This window comes from Aythya ferina, assembly GCF_964211825.1.
Source record: "Aythya ferina genome assembly, chromosome: 1".
Classification (NCBI taxonomy): Eukaryota; Metazoa; Chordata; class Aves; order Anseriformes; family Anatidae; genus Aythya; species Aythya ferina.
Window position 1 is genome coordinate 168,187,397 of NC_140296.1, and position 15,870 is coordinate 168,203,266.

The following is a 15,870-nucleotide window of genomic DNA, read 5'->3' on the forward strand; positions in this document are numbered from 1 at the left end:
AGCTAAGTAGAACTTTTAACTGTGGAAATTGGTTATTCAAATGAGAAAAATCCCCAATTCACATTCATTACCATAATTCACATCAATTGGCAAACAAATCTACTGTTCCAGTACATTCAGAAGCCAGCACAGGCCATCTAAGTCCAAAAAATGCTAGCCACTAGGTGGAAAAATGGTTCCCCCACATTCTCAACAGTTCCCAACCATAACAAAGGCTGCCAAGAAGTCAGAGAAGCCCACAACAGGCGACAGCAACTACAAACATCTGACTGCAAATAAGTAAAGCAAAAAAGCCTGGCCAGAAGACAGTCAAGTAGACAAAACTGTCAGGACTAAGTGGTTCCTGTACAGCACCCTAGCTGACTTACTACAACATCAGATGATGCCAAATGTCTGTGGAAAGGGACCTTAATGACACGTGAACAAATGAACACAGGTCTCTCTGATATAGCAACACCTCTGAACCTAACTGTCCTCGACTACGCCCACTATATACAGCATTCAAATGGACAACCCTGTAGACAAAAGCCTTAATAAAGTATACAATGCTTTGCAATGATGATAGAAGTGTAGCAGTTGACAGTCCCAAGGTTCTTTGCTTCACAAAGCACAGGCATGTTTTCTGTATCAGCGCATTTTCACCATGTGCATTCCCTCACCTCCCAGACTATTGGCCCTAACTTTCCATTTCACAGTAAAAAAAAAAAACAAATCAGCACTCCTTCAGGTTAAAGGCACTAGCATATGCTTAAACTTGGTGATCTTAGTGTTCTGTTGAACTGGAAACAAATGTACCTATGTTCGTATTCAAAGCAAATTTTCAATAATACTTACATCACAGAGAGTGTTGAAATGTTACTTATTATATCTACATTTAATAAATGTAACTTTATTATAGCATAACAAACTTACCAAACTATTTCCTGTAGTATCACTACAGGATAATTCAAGTTTTCAATCTGTGCTTCATATTAACACAATTTTGCTACAAACACTTGATAAAAAAATACATTTTTACTTGTGATTATTCCTCCTAATATGGTGCAAGGACATCCAAACTGGAACATACTCACTTCCAATGAGATATTTTAAAAAGATACGCCACAGCATAATGATAACCCATAAAGTATGTTGAGTTGAAAGGCCGTATGTTGTAATTGTGAAAGATATTCTGAAACAGATACAGCCACTACTGCCTGCTGTTACCTGGCATCCACAGCAAACTACCTGAAGTAATGATCGGAGTCCCACTGTTCTTTTCATTCAGAGGAAAGTTTTTGATTATTTTTGCCTTTTAAATTTTTGGCACCAGTAAGTCTGTAACTTCCAGTGTGAGTAACTTTCATACATGAAGCCAGGTATGAAAGATACACAGGAAATCTGATGCACGTGCCATGTTTAATAAACCCATCTGCATATACCTCCAAGCGAACATTGCCTGGAACCCATCATTTAAAGAGAACAAGAAACAAATACCACAACATTCTGATAAAAAAATTCATGCGACACCCTCATCTAGCAACATCAATTACTTTATCTATCTCCTACACCGTTAGTTGTAAGACTAATAATGCTACTCAGCAGGCAAGGGTTTTAATGAAATAGACCCTGAGTTTCTGGGAGGATCACCTGTGGTTCCAACTCTAACACTTCTGATCAAATACAAGCTTTCTTCCCGCTGCTGAGCAATAGGCTTTTCTGGATCTTGATCAAACATGCCCCTAAGGAGGGAGGGTGTAATAATATGGTGTAAAATATTCAAGCGTATAGGAGAACAAATGATTGTGGTGAAAGGGAGGAGGAGAGGAAGCTGTTTCAAAAATAATAGAAATTGACAGCTTCAACACTGAAGTCACTTGAGCAGCAAAACAAGTTCACGGCAGTTCTTTCAGTAAGCAACAATACAATTAAGCATATGTTAGCCATCATTAATAAACAACATGAACTAGCATAACAAATACTGCCTTACGCTGTTAGAGGCTCCCATTTCTACAAATACTTTCAATTCTGTTCCCCATCTAAGGCTAAGGCCTCAAGTTATAAATATTACAGAACGAATGTCTCCCAGTGAATTTCTAATGAAAGGGAGGCCAAAATAAAAATAATTTAAAAATAAAAATAAATTTAAAAAAAAAGGATGAAGAAGAAACTAATCAGTAGTTACAGTTGCTGCATTCTCTTCCTACTGTTCTTCTGCCTAACTTACCCAAGTGCTGTCTGCTTTCTGCTCCTTTTAGTGCAAATATGAGAGGGGACAAATTGGCTTCCTTTCCTCTCCAGGGAAAAGAGGAAAACTCCTTACTTATTGATCCTTCCAAATTAACCCAGACATTAGTTACCTTGAAACCTAGCAAATTCCAGTCTTAAATTTCCTTTAAAAAAGCTGACAGTGTCCCAAGCTCCAATTGAACTTCATGTTCTAGGGGAAATCTTACCTAATTTTGGCAGGGAATAGGGCACTTTAAAATAATCTTCATAAAATTCAATTAGTCTTCTTGTAATATTTAGAGCATAGTCCCCTGATCCTCTTCGGATTGCATCAGGCCTTGCATACAATCGTACCTGTTAAAGAAAAAAAGCAAAAGACTGATCATTCCAGTGTCTACGTATTAAAGTTCTGCTACCTGCGGAGGTGAACTACTCTAAGGTGGTTGTGAGGTGGCAGGGTTATTCCCCTACAGCAAGATGTAGCTGTCATCATCTTGTCAAAACATGCTGTGGCTAAAAAAATGGAACTTACACAATTCAGGTTAAAAAGTTGAGAAGTCACAATCTCCTGCTTGTTTGTGTTGCCAAATAAAAGAATTAACACTGTTTGCATCAAAATAAATATTCAAAGAAAATGCTTACATGTGTTTGCTAGAGATATGATGGTAGGGTGGATTAGTATAATGGTTCTCTGCCTACACTGAATGTAGGCAAGATGCAGTGGCTCAGTAGGAGGAAGTTCATGGTTTGTTAAAGGCACATTACATCGAACCCTGAAAGTATTAGTAGACTGTGAAGAAAAAAATGATCATTCTCCTTTCTTTTCTCTGGCAGTGACACAGTTACCCTCGACAAGCTACAAAACATTGCAAAACAACCATTTATAAGCTCATTCTTATACACAAACAATTAACATTCCCCAAACCTCCATGACTGCTTCAGGCCTCTGTTTTCAGCAAGCAGTAAGTTAAAGCTGTTTATACAAGTCACAGACTGCTATGTTCAGTATAGAATTGCTCACATATCTGCCTGCATGGAGCACCAAATGTGCTGGTCAGCTCCTATCCAGATGAACAAGGTAGTGCAAAGCACCACAAGGTTATTCATTATGCCCTGTCCTCGTATTCCTTTGCAATAAGGAAGCATTAAATATATATAATATACATGTATATGTATATATACAAAGATGACATACAGTTTGTGACAACTGTTAAGGCATAGAAAGGGGGGCTACTTTCCATATTCCCTCTTCATATGCAGCCTAATGGCTAGTGATGGAAGAAGAGTGTGCTTTGTCACTGGTGGCAGTGGCAGAAGGTCTCTCCCTGCCCTTCATAATGACCTACTGCTTCCTGTGGTAGGATTTAATCCCACCTGGGGTCCCACAGAATGCACCAGGGCAGAAAACAGAAAACATGAAGTGGAAATTTCAGTTTGGAAAGGTTTCTACATGCCCTGTTCTGAACCAGAAAAAAAAAAAAAAAAAAAAAGGGATTTTCAGCTTCAGTGAGAGCACTACCAAATATTGCTTTACTGCTCATTTCCTGAACCAGTTCAGTTACCTAAGTGGAAACCAGATATCGAACCTCAATGCACTGCACCTGTCAATTCAGTTTTAAACCACTACCTGTTTTTATGGGCATTCAGACACATTGCTGGGCTTTGCTACTAACTGTGTCCATCTTTATATTTATACCTTTGTGTCATATTACAGATCCAGTACACAATCAGCCATACACAGTTATGATTGTAAGGCAAAATGGATAACACTGTGTAACCTAATGAGACATGTAATAAAGCAGACTTCTCATAATCACCACCTGAAAGCATATAAAACATTATCTGAACACCTCAAAGTCACTATATCCATTTATTGCTTCCTTCCAAAGTTAACAGTGTCATGTATATTAAACATTCCTATCTGCTAAACTACTTATAATTTTTTAATAAAATAGAGATTAACCACAAAGTTCCTAATTTAAACTTCTTGAAACCTTTAGTTTATGAAATGATGGTAAGAATCACAATTAAATTTGTGATGAACACTGTCGTGTATCATTAAACCTTTATACACAATTTTGCATAATTGCTTTACTGGCACAGTTGACTGTATCAGCGTATTAGAAAAAGAAGAGTCAGCCAACCAGGTATGCAAAAAATCATTCAACTTGACAGTGGCCAAATGTGTCCATTATAAGGATTAGGACAACAGAAGGGAAGAAAATAAAAAACTACGTACAAGAAAAATCAAGGCTCACTGTGGTGCATTACAACGTGTGCCTTTTGACAAATGCAGAAAAGGCATTTAAAGGTGTTTAAGACGGCGCCCAGGTATCAAAGCTCAAAAACTGCAATGCTACAAATTTTCATTTGCTACCTGCCTAATGTTGAATATAATTCTATTTTTTCCTGTAAAGGGCATCTCTGCCTGCCTAGACCAACAGGGCTGTATTGCTTAACACTCCTAAGCTGGAACACAGCTCAGAAATTATCTGTTCTGTTGCCCAGGCCTTTTAAGCTTTGAGGCAACAGGCATTCCCAAAGCATGCCAGCCACTTCCAGATGACAGGATGGCTCCACACAAAATGCAGTTGATGCTGACACTCTTCTACAACAGATCTTTGGCTACTTCACATGATAGTTATTCGTTTGCCCCAAGCTATGAGAAACCCAAGTTTAGCTTCTCCCGCTTCCTTAATTCAAAATTACATGTCTCCAAAAAATACTATAAATGCCTCTTTATAGGCTTTTCTGAACAAAAGAGGTTGTATGCAGGTTTAATCTTCACCTGTCATATCTAATGATTCCCACTATTAAGAAAATAATTCAAAATTCTGTCCAGAAAGAGTTTGAAGAGAAATAAAGGAGTGAAAGGTAACCAGGCAGTGATGGCACTCACACCGGAAGACAGCCTCCTGGGAGCTGGGTCTGCTTCTGCCTTCCACCCAATATCCACTGAACATAAAATGTATGAAGAAACCTTAGACTCACTCTTGCTTCAGCAAATTCCCTCTGGGTGAGCAGAGGGCTGCTGCATGGAACTACCTGTGGCACTAATCATTTGGCTGGCTGTTTCAGGTGATACCTTCTGAGGAGTCTCCCTCAATCACAATATGAGGAGCTTGGTCCAGAGCTCTATCTGAGGGCAGGTACATATAAGCTTGACATCAAAGCCCCTCATTTCTATATGCCAATGTCCTTTAATGCGTATAGGCTCATCTTGGCCATCCCTGTTTTACCTCCAAGTCCATAAAATAGGGAACGTGTTATTTCCTTAGCTTATATGCTCAGCATTAAGCAATAAAGACTGTAAAGTGTTCAGATACTGCTCTGACAAGGAGCTTCAGCAGATAAACCAGAATGAAGATTAAGACACAAGATTTGTGTTTAGCATACTTTTTTTTTTTTCACTTGTTTACTGCTTTCATTTCAGAAAGCAGATAAGCTGCATTACTTTGTAACTAAATATGTTGGACTGAACAACAGTGCATAATTATTACATACTTTCCCACAGGCTGTTTGATCATTACACTAGAGAATTTGATTTTACATTAATTTAAATAAGAAAACAAACAGATAATTTTCTGCAGGGTCAGACCTAAATATAAATAAAAGTAGTACGTGTTCTGCTATGCAAGATAAAGATGATTCTAGCTTATCTGCATAATTCATCACCTACTGCAATGGCACAAGTATCTGGACCACTCACCAAAAAAAGGCTGAGTATGGATACTCACTTCGAAATAACATTATTTTCTGATTTCTTCAGCTCTCTTTTGTATTTTTGCTCCCTTAACCAGATCTTAAACACATTCCTATACATGTAAATCAGAATGACATATCAGACTTGATATAAAGGGAAAGTCTGGTGTTTTTTACATCTTGAGCTTCATTCTGTGAGTAGAAAGGTGCCCTGGAAGGCTTGCAGACAATGATGCTTTTACAGTAAGGGTGGTCACCAAGACTAAACCAGCAAAACCTCTTCTTGAAAGCATCAAAGGCATCTGTTTATCTCCCTAACCCATAGTAGAAACTTAGACCCTCCCTTTAGAAGACTACTTCCAGCTATGACTTAGATAAAAGTTAGATGCTTACAGTAAATGTACTCAATTTTGGTTCCTGATCTTGTCTTCCACCCAAATCAGTAGAATTAGCTATTTATATCTAGCCATGTACCCACGAGTGTCTACACAGCATCTCAAGATCAGTGCTCATGGATCTCTGGGGCTTGGAGCTATACGGGCAATGCTAGAAATAATTCTTCATGCCATTAATAACTACAAAACACATATTTAGAAAGCTGCAGCTGCAAAGTTAAGTTAAAAAATGTTTGTCATAAGTCAACCCACACAAACCATTTCCTCTTGCATACCTGCATTTTTTGCAGTCCTTGATTATATAATCAAATGCTGTCTTTTATTGCATGACTTTTGCTTCTTTTAAAAATGGACAGTTATTTGATTTCCCTTTATTACCCTTTTTACACAGTAACCTGCGAGTATGCTACTACCTTGCAAGTATAAGTGAAGCTCTTTTCCACAGGCTTTGCAAGATTAGGTGATATTAATATTTTCATCTAAGAAAATGGAGAACAAAGAAAGACAAATTCTGGGTGCTTATTTTGACACTTCTCAGTGTCAAGTATACTTAATATCTTTATTGCACATGTTTAAAGCACTGTTCCCATTATATCTTACTGCAGCAGTGAACACTTTACACAGCTTTGAGTCTGGTCACAGGTGTCTTAGTTTGGGTATTAAGAAAATTAGTTACACAAGATTAGTAACTAAATGAGACTGTGTCAGTTTATGTAATTCACTCAGCATCTCATAGCAGCTCCAGTGGCAGAGGAAGGGAGGGAACTAAAAGATGGCACAGTCTCACAGCCACCTGACAGCCTACACCAACCTCCTCCCAAGTATCGCGATAGATGAGGCAGGGGCTGTTGAGGCAACAGGCATATTCATTACAGTGGTGCTGTCCTGATGTCACATTGTTCCTCATGTGTCTAAATGAGGCAAACATAGGAAAGATTTTGTACATGATCATTGTAGGAATTATATTTTCATAATACCTATAAATACGTGGACAAACCAAAGTTCACGTGGTGAAACAACTGTATAAATTCTGAGGTGTGATTTTTTTCCTTCTTTCCATCTCTATTTGCAATTAACAATCTTTCAACAGAATTTCTGACTATTAAGAAAAAAAATTCACCCTCTCATAAATCTCTTGAATGGAACCATACTTCCTACCATCAGTCTGAAGTGCTAGATCTGCATCTTCAACCCTACAGCCCAGACCTTCCTTTCATTTATAATGTGCTATTCTTCTTATACAGTGCAGCCATGGATGCAGGAGACACGGCACACTTTGCCAGAAATCATTTTCACTTTTGTAAACAGCAGAGCAAGAAGTTAGAGTTCCTAAATGAAATTGCTGCACTGCGTATTTTCTCATTCCTTTCTAACATGAGCAAAACAGTATTATTTCCCCTTTTTCCTTTCAAGAAACCCTGAGCTAAGTGGAACTTTAAATGATGGCAATACAACAATCATAATCAGATACCATCATGGAAAAAGATACCATCATCTTTAAAGACTAATTAAGAAATATTAGTAACCTAATCCAGGTTCTTAGAATGACTTTGGCAGCATTATCAACTAAATCATAAAATGTTCCTGAAACTGGTATGGTAAATTCCACATACCTGTCATAAGTGATCAATGGTCTCCTCTGTTTTTAGTCAAAAGTATTTGCTGTAAAAAACTGCACTTTCAAAACTATTTTGTATATATAGCAACAGCTTCTGTAGTATCTTTTAATATTTCAGTATTTGATACAAAAAATATGTCGAAGTAATTTAAAAATATCTGTAATGCCAGGTCACCAAAACAGATAAATGTGATTGCAAAATGAGAGCTGTTTCCCATAGCAAGGGACAGTTTTGATATATGCTAATAAATATGTAAGAGATTTAGAACAAATCACACAGAGCCAAAGCTAGGTTATTAACTACTGTGTATGAGAAAAATTCTTCTCTCTGATGCAGGTAAAAAATATTCATCAAAAAGAAAGTTAACATTAAAAAAAAAAAAAAAAGATGTCATTATTTCATAAAGGTTCAAAAAAAAATGTGAATTAGTAACCATATACAAGGTACAATGGGTGAATTCTGACAAGTACAAACTGTAAATCGCGATGAATATCCTTACTTCTGGTGAATATGATCTCAGAAAATGTTTCCAATGTACCAAGGACTACTGATATTAGTTCATAATAAACTAAGGAAGGAGTTTAGAAGTAGAACTGTTCTATTTTGACATTTTAAAAATGCAACTGTTTTTTTTGGTTTGTTTTGCATTAAAATTCAAGTATGTGAAGAAAGAAAAGGATGAAAGGGATGAAGAATGGTAAGAAAAAACTACAATCATTGTTTTTCATTCTGTTAAATATTTTGGGTCAAACTGAAGGCTTTCTTCTGTTCTGCTTTGCTTTGCAGGTAGAAGGAATATGGAATACATCCAACATTCTCGCCACAGGAAAAAAAAAAAAAAAGTCAAAATCTATTATTCTTTTAATTTAATTAATTAACATTTAATTGCAAAGGGACTGTTCTCCAACCTCCTCCCTCTGTAGGAATTCACCAAAGATGAAGTAAGACTGGAAAGAACCTAGGTGCTTTCCCTCTGGCACTAGGGAAAGGCACAAACAACCTTGCTAGAAGTGCCCCAAGCCTGCCCATTTGCTTCCCCGAGGAATTAAGAAAGCTCATGACTTGGCCAGAACCAAGATGTCACAAGGAAAAGGCTTGCAGGCCTGAAGTGTGTCACACACTACAACCCACCTGTTATTTTAGAATTAAATATCCACTTGTACATTTAAAGCCTACTCTTGAAGGCATTCATCTATATGTCACCTTCTTTTTCAGCTTGTGTATTCCCTTTGAAAAACCTTCACTCTTGCAGTGGAATTACCTTCTTAGGAGAGTGACACCTTGTTTGATATCTAGACATATTTTTATTCTTTTATTTATTGCAAGAGTGAGGAAATTGTGCCATGAGGAAAATAGCTCTCTGCTGCTTGTAAGCAACCTGACAAAGAATTTAGACAGTGATGACCACTGCTTTATCTCTGCCACAACATCAGGTATAAATTTGCTGATCACGATAATGCTGTATATTAGTTTACTCCAACAGATAACAGATTCAGTTTTCAAGATCTACACACCCTGAATTAATTCTGCAAGCCATATTTTCTTTAAAATTTTATCCATCTTTTCCATGACTTAAAACCACTCCAACTGCCACCACTGCCTTCACTGATGCCCTGGGGGAGTTACAGCTCACTGGAAGAGAAATACTGCTCCGAGGGAATAAAAAGTACCTCTGTTAGCAAGGGAAGGCTTGTGAGAACAGATGGCTCACTGGGCTGTAATGACCTAACACGACACCTGTTGAACTCAAGGGAATGACTTTTAACTACAGGGGCTTTAAATCAGGTTTCCAGAGGAGACAAGGCATGACCAGCTCCAGCCCTGGGCTAGGGATACTTTCTCCAAGGCAACCTTTCACCACCAGCAGCTGCCCTGTCTACAGTGTGCGTTTTCAGATCACTTAAGAAGTCCCTGTTAGGCAATGCACTGGAAAGGGGCATACTTAAATGCCAGTTCTCTGGTCACAACTACTTCAGATCATGAGAAGCGGGAGCACTGGCTGGATCTTATATCACATGTGCCATAAGGAAAATATCTCTTTGCTGCCTGTAAGCATCCTGACATAGAATTTACTCAGAAGTGGCCATTGCTTTTATCTCTGGCACAGCACGAGGTACAACAAGGCTAGCTTGGATGTTGACAAGTGCAGAAGAAGCATCTAGAATCCCACCCCTCCATTTAAACCAGCCCCTACCATGGACAGTTCCACACACTTGACTACACAAAAACACTTTCTAAGGTAAACCCATGCAAAGCCTTAACCTACATCACACCACATAGGGCTATGGGACTACAAAAGACCTGAATCTACCTCTCTTTCTTTTAATTTGGCAGCATAACAGCATTTTTCTAAGTGAATGTGGCTGATGTTCCAAAGATAGCGTCTACTTTGCTACTGTGTATACCTTCTCCGATTTTTCTATCTTTCATCCATTTTCCTAGTTGTATTGAAGTTTGAATAGTCTGAGAGCAAAATGAGAATATGGAAATTGAGCCAAGGTCAGATGACAACCTTAAATCATTGTTTTCTCAGACAAATATGGATTAGGTAAAATGGTATCAACACAGGAACCCACTTCACAATTAAGGACAGTTTCCCTTCCCACCAACTTCAAGAAGAATTAAAAGTAACTCTGTCAGGTGTTTCAAGCAGCTCAAAGTGCTTTCCTGTTGCAAACAGATGTTTCTGCATATCAGCTGGTGTCAGCAATACCACCCTGGGAATAACGTTCGTTCTTTAATCCCTTCCTCAAAGCCAGCAGACTACACATGAAGCACAGCTTCTTGGGAGGCCCCTACAAACTCACTCCAGTCCTTTGTGTGGCTATACCCAGAGGCTCAGCCCAGCACTGCTACATCTGGGGTCTGACTACAGTGATTTAAAAATCTCAGTTCAGGAAGGTACTTATGCATACGTTAAATTTTAAGGATGTCTTTAACCTTAAACATGCACTTAGATGTTTCAGCAGGCCCTAACATTTCAATAGAACAGCAGCTTACAAATTATATAAAGGGTAGGTAATAAGTCTTATGGTCTTTATTTGAAGATCTGCAATACTTCTGCAGCAAGTGAAAGCTGCAAAGCACATGCAGTTCCACTGTACCTAACAGACATGATTACTTTATAAATTGAGATTGCTTTTGTGTTTAATTTGCTCACTGACTGTACTTTAGGTACAGGTATTGTTTTTATTATGTTACAGAGATAAATGTTCATATTTACACATTTAATAGAGAAGACAAATGTCTGGATGCAGCAGTTTTGCCTGCTAACTCACTGGGTCACTTCTGCAAATCTGACATTGCATCTCAAGTGAGTTTTCAAATCTGATAAATTCAAAAGACTTAACATTTTGACATCATCTTCTCTACAGAAGCAAACAAGCTCCAAGCCAAGTTCTACTAAGAAACAGTATGAATTGTTTCACCTGAGTGCATAGCTCCATATATTTTGTGTGTTCAAATACAATAAACATTACAACTGAGCAAGGATATACTGATGAGTGAAGGAAAGAATGAGAGACAGCTGGAGTGAAATATCAAATCTGATGTAGTGAACAGTTAAACTCTATAATGGGGAAAAATGACAAAAATAAATGCTTTGTTTCAATTTCCTATTCATTATTCATCATGGACAATACCCAGAAGAGACTATACAGCAATGAAATGTGCTTACTGAATACCGAAGGGACAGCTCATCTTTGTAAGGAGAAGACTTTCCTCCAAACTCAGAGCAGTCACACACAGCACTGCTCTGAGCCTTTTTGGATATAGTTATAACCACAAATATTTTATTAGCTTTATGGCTTTTTGTTTTGTTTTCTTTTTTGCCATAAGAGTTCAGTGACCTGATACTTACTAAGGAAACATTCGTTTGCTGGAGGTTGGGAAAAACTTTTTTTTTTTTTTACTGTAAACAAACATCACCGCATCCTCATTAAAGACAGCTTTAACTGGTTTAATAAGCCAGGTAAAATAATAGAAGTCATCATTAAAAGTAAAATATATATGAAAGAAATAGTTACGGATGGACTTCTACTGGGAAAGAGTTTTCTCTGGAATCTAAAAGCAAGCACAGAGGTACCTGAATATTTTTGCAGGACAGGGGGAAAGAGGCTTTGGGCACAAATGAACCTGAAGGAGAAAGAAATAAAAGAAGCTTCTGGAGTCCAGCTGACAGAGAGAAAATGAGGAAGATTAAGCAAAGATATTGTCAAGTATTTTCAGAGTAAAAAGAGTTTCATGCATCTTCTTTCCAAATAAGCATGACTGTATGGGAGAAGTATCTAGTTGCCTCATCAATTTCTCATCTGAACAGAACAAATCCAAGTGTTTGCTGACTGCTTAAGCCAAAGGTGCAACAATATATTCCCTCAGGAGTCAAAACTGTCATGCAGACATGCTACAATTTCTAACTTGAGAAGAGATCATAAAATACTTTGGAAAGTTAATGAGCTGCACTAGCATATAAATCCAACCAGTGCTCAGCTGGCATAAAATAAAATACTATGTCACTGACCACAGTGCTATTAGACTAATTTAGAGCACTCGAAGATCTGTGTTGTATTGTTGAAATGGCTCAGGGACAGACAGTGAATGTGTTAACAACTAACGTGTAGTGAATGTAATTACAGGTGCCACTGCATAGCCAGCTAAGCCAACTAAGACTGCCACGATCCTACTACTACACAGCCATTCATTCTCAACTCTTCCAATAAGTCAGCACTAGGGTTCATTTCCTCTCACAGTCACATTTCAACCAGGTGAGTAGACTAACTACACCAACAAAACATGCACTATCCAGGCAGCCAGCTTCCCCACCTGGCCACCCTTGTTAAGTCAGTGCCAGAGCCAGCAAGAGAAAGCAGAGGGAAGAGGGGTCCATGCCAGACTGGATGGAGATAAATTCGAGTTGCTACAGAACTTCAAGCCAGGAGGAAAAAAGTCACAATAGTGGGGAATTCGGTGCCTAAATTGCTGAGATTAGCAGTAAAGTTCTTCCCAGTTCTTTGTAGAAGGTGAAAAATCAGCATAGCTTTAAGAAACAAAGCACAAAGACTTACATTATTTACCCATCACACATAAAAATAAAAATTCTGTATCACAACACTTGTGGTAAGATGATGGGAGAACAGCTTTGTCTTCAAAAAAAAAACCTTCTGCAGTAGACATATCTCAAAGTTTTATGCCAGTTTCCATGTCCTTTTAGTTTGACTGAGAAGGTATTGGCATTTAAAAAAAAATCATTCATTAATTCATTCATCACTCAATTCACTCAAAGCATTTGCTTCACACATCATTCATAAATAATATTATAAATAGTATTTTATCCATCCTTGGATATAAATATATGTGTATATATATATGTAAAGAGTTACATGTATAGAGTTATAGAAGACCACAAGTTTAAAGAAAGTGCTAACAAGTGACCTAAAACATTCGACAAGCTACGCGGCAAGACCAGATTCACCTGGCTACTGACTGCTCTGTTACAAGCACACAGATGTTACCTTAGAGCAATTCCATTTGAAATGACAATCTGCAACTGTTATAACTACTGATTTATATTTTAGCACTGTCTAGAGGCCATCAGCTGATAACAAGGCTCCACAGTGCTAAGCCAGTTACATAAATAGGAGCAAGGGTTGACTGTTACCCTCAGAGCTTTCTGTCTAAAGAGAGACAGGCAAAACACATGGAAAATATACTGCTATTGTCTCCATTTTAAAAGTGAAGGATGCAGAATGATAGATTTTATATCAGTAAGAAAATCTGGACAAAAGAAATGAACACAAAATTTGAATATCCTCACTGCCCTCAACTGATGAATCATCTTTTCATCATAAAACATAAAATTACTTCTCTTAAAACACTTTTTCCTAGAAAACAACACTTTTTCCATTAAAATAAGTAAATAAATAATAATGTTCTCAGGCCCTTTGGGCACAACTTTTTTTTTTTTTTTTAATAAATGGATCTAAAATATATCCCAAGCTGCAGACTGGGATCCCTGAAACTCCTCAACTTTAGAAGAGATCTTGAAAACTGAAATTCCCTAGGTTTAGTCATGTCCAGGAGTAACCATCCCATGCCCTTAATAACATCTTTTAAGACTATTTAGCTTTAAAGGGAAATGATAGTTTCTTACTGACTTAAAACAAACTACTTCAAGAGTTTACAACTAAATGGTCCCCTACAAAATACATGTAGCCACTAAGTACCACTTGTCCAAAGAAGGAAGGGAGGAAGGGAGGAAGGGAATAGAGGCAGACTGTACATGGCAATACAAAGAAGACTATGGCAAAGGCACATCAGTACTTTCATGTTTTCTATGAATGCAGCAAAAACACAATGTGAAGTCTGGTGGAGATAAGTTCTGCCACACTCATGATATGTTTGCACTAAATTCTGATCTGTATTAAGGAAAATACAGATAACTTGTGATAAAGGGAACATGGCAAAGTATAGCACTAAGAAAACACATTTACTCAATGCGTGTCTTATCACAGAATCACAGAATCACAGAATCACAGAATTTCTAGGTTGGAAGAGACCTCAAGATGATCGAGTCCAACCTCTGACATAACACTAACAGTCCCCACTAAACCATATCCCTAAGCTCTACATCTAAACGTCTTTTAAAGACTTCCAGGGATGGTGACTCCACCACTTCCCTGGGCAGCCTGTTCCAATGTCTAACAACCCTTTCGGTAAAGAAGTTCTTCCTAACATCCAACCTAAAACTCCCCTGGCGCAACTTAAGCCCATTCCCCCTAATGGCAAAGAAGCAAAAGAAACACAGGGAAGTATCTTCTGAGCTTAAAACTTAATGGAAAAACTGTTTGCAAGGTAAACAGATTGCATGCTAAACAGTATTGTAAGGTGCTGCACCCTTTAACCCTTTAAAACTTGGCGCTGAGGCAAGTCAGTGCATCATCAACAAATCTTTGCACTATGCTGACATAAGCACATAATACTTTTTCAAAAGCTGTACCTAACCCTTAAGAGTGAGAAAAAAAGATGCACATGGGAGATTTTGTGCTCTGACTAGTATAAAATAGGTAACAAAACAAAAAACAGGTTACATCAATAACAGCAGCAACCATTTTAACAGTGAGAGTTCCTTCAGGCTAGAAACTTGTCAGAGCAGAGACACACCATTTGGCCAGTAAAAGCAAAATCCATAAACCATAAAATAAGGAAACAAGAAATCAGAATTTTTCATATGGATATACAGTAAAATCCATTAAAAAAAAATAAATATTAAAGGCTCTGTTGAATGTAAGAAACAAATATTTCAAATGTGTTTAAAAACCCTCTAAATCTACTAAAAAAAATAAATAAAATAAAAAATATGAATGTGCTAGAAGTATCCAAGCACTTTTACACAACTAGCCTCTGACAAAACCATGGGCAGAACTAGAACTACTTCTGCCAGAGAATATAAATTGTTGGAGTTGGTTACCCATCAATAATGTCTCCAACCCAAAGCTAGAGGGAGTCCAGCCCCCTTCTGGGCATACCAATCTCAGTGTAAAACATGGGAATTAGAAAAAAAAAAAAAAATTACAAAGGCAAATTACAATTATAAATAGAATAAAGCAAAATAGAAGGGCTGAGTCAATTAGAACATTATTCCTATCTGATGACTCCCATCTGAGAAAGATCAAGGCCACAACCAAGGATCAAAGTGATTAACCACCTAGCCAGCAGCCAGTAGAGATGCAGATGAGAAGTGGCAGATCATACACACACAAAGAATCTGAACTGGCAAACAGAGGATTTTTGCTGCTTAAGAGAGGAGCTGCAAAATCCAAGTACTCTGACATATGCAAACTTAGACAAAGATGATAAAGAAGACTCAGGGTCATGTTGATTATTATTTACAGAACACATAACAAAATATGAATTGTTTATATTAAAATGAAAATATTATAAAACACTTA

General features: G+C 37.6%; 1 protein-coding gene across 1 annotated transcript in view; it reads right to left on the minus strand.

Annotated features, from left to right (window-relative positions):
- TRHDE (thyrotropin releasing hormone degrading enzyme) overlaps nt 1-15,870 on the minus strand; it is a 205,050-nt gene that overhangs the window by 163,195 nt on the left and 25,985 nt on the right. Inside the window, exon 3 of the mRNA XM_084514641.1 lies at nt 2,436-2,562. Coding sequence (XP_084370767.1) covers nt 2,436-2,562 — 127 coding nt within the window. The remainder of the gene's footprint in view (nt 1-2,435; nt 2,563-15,870) is intronic.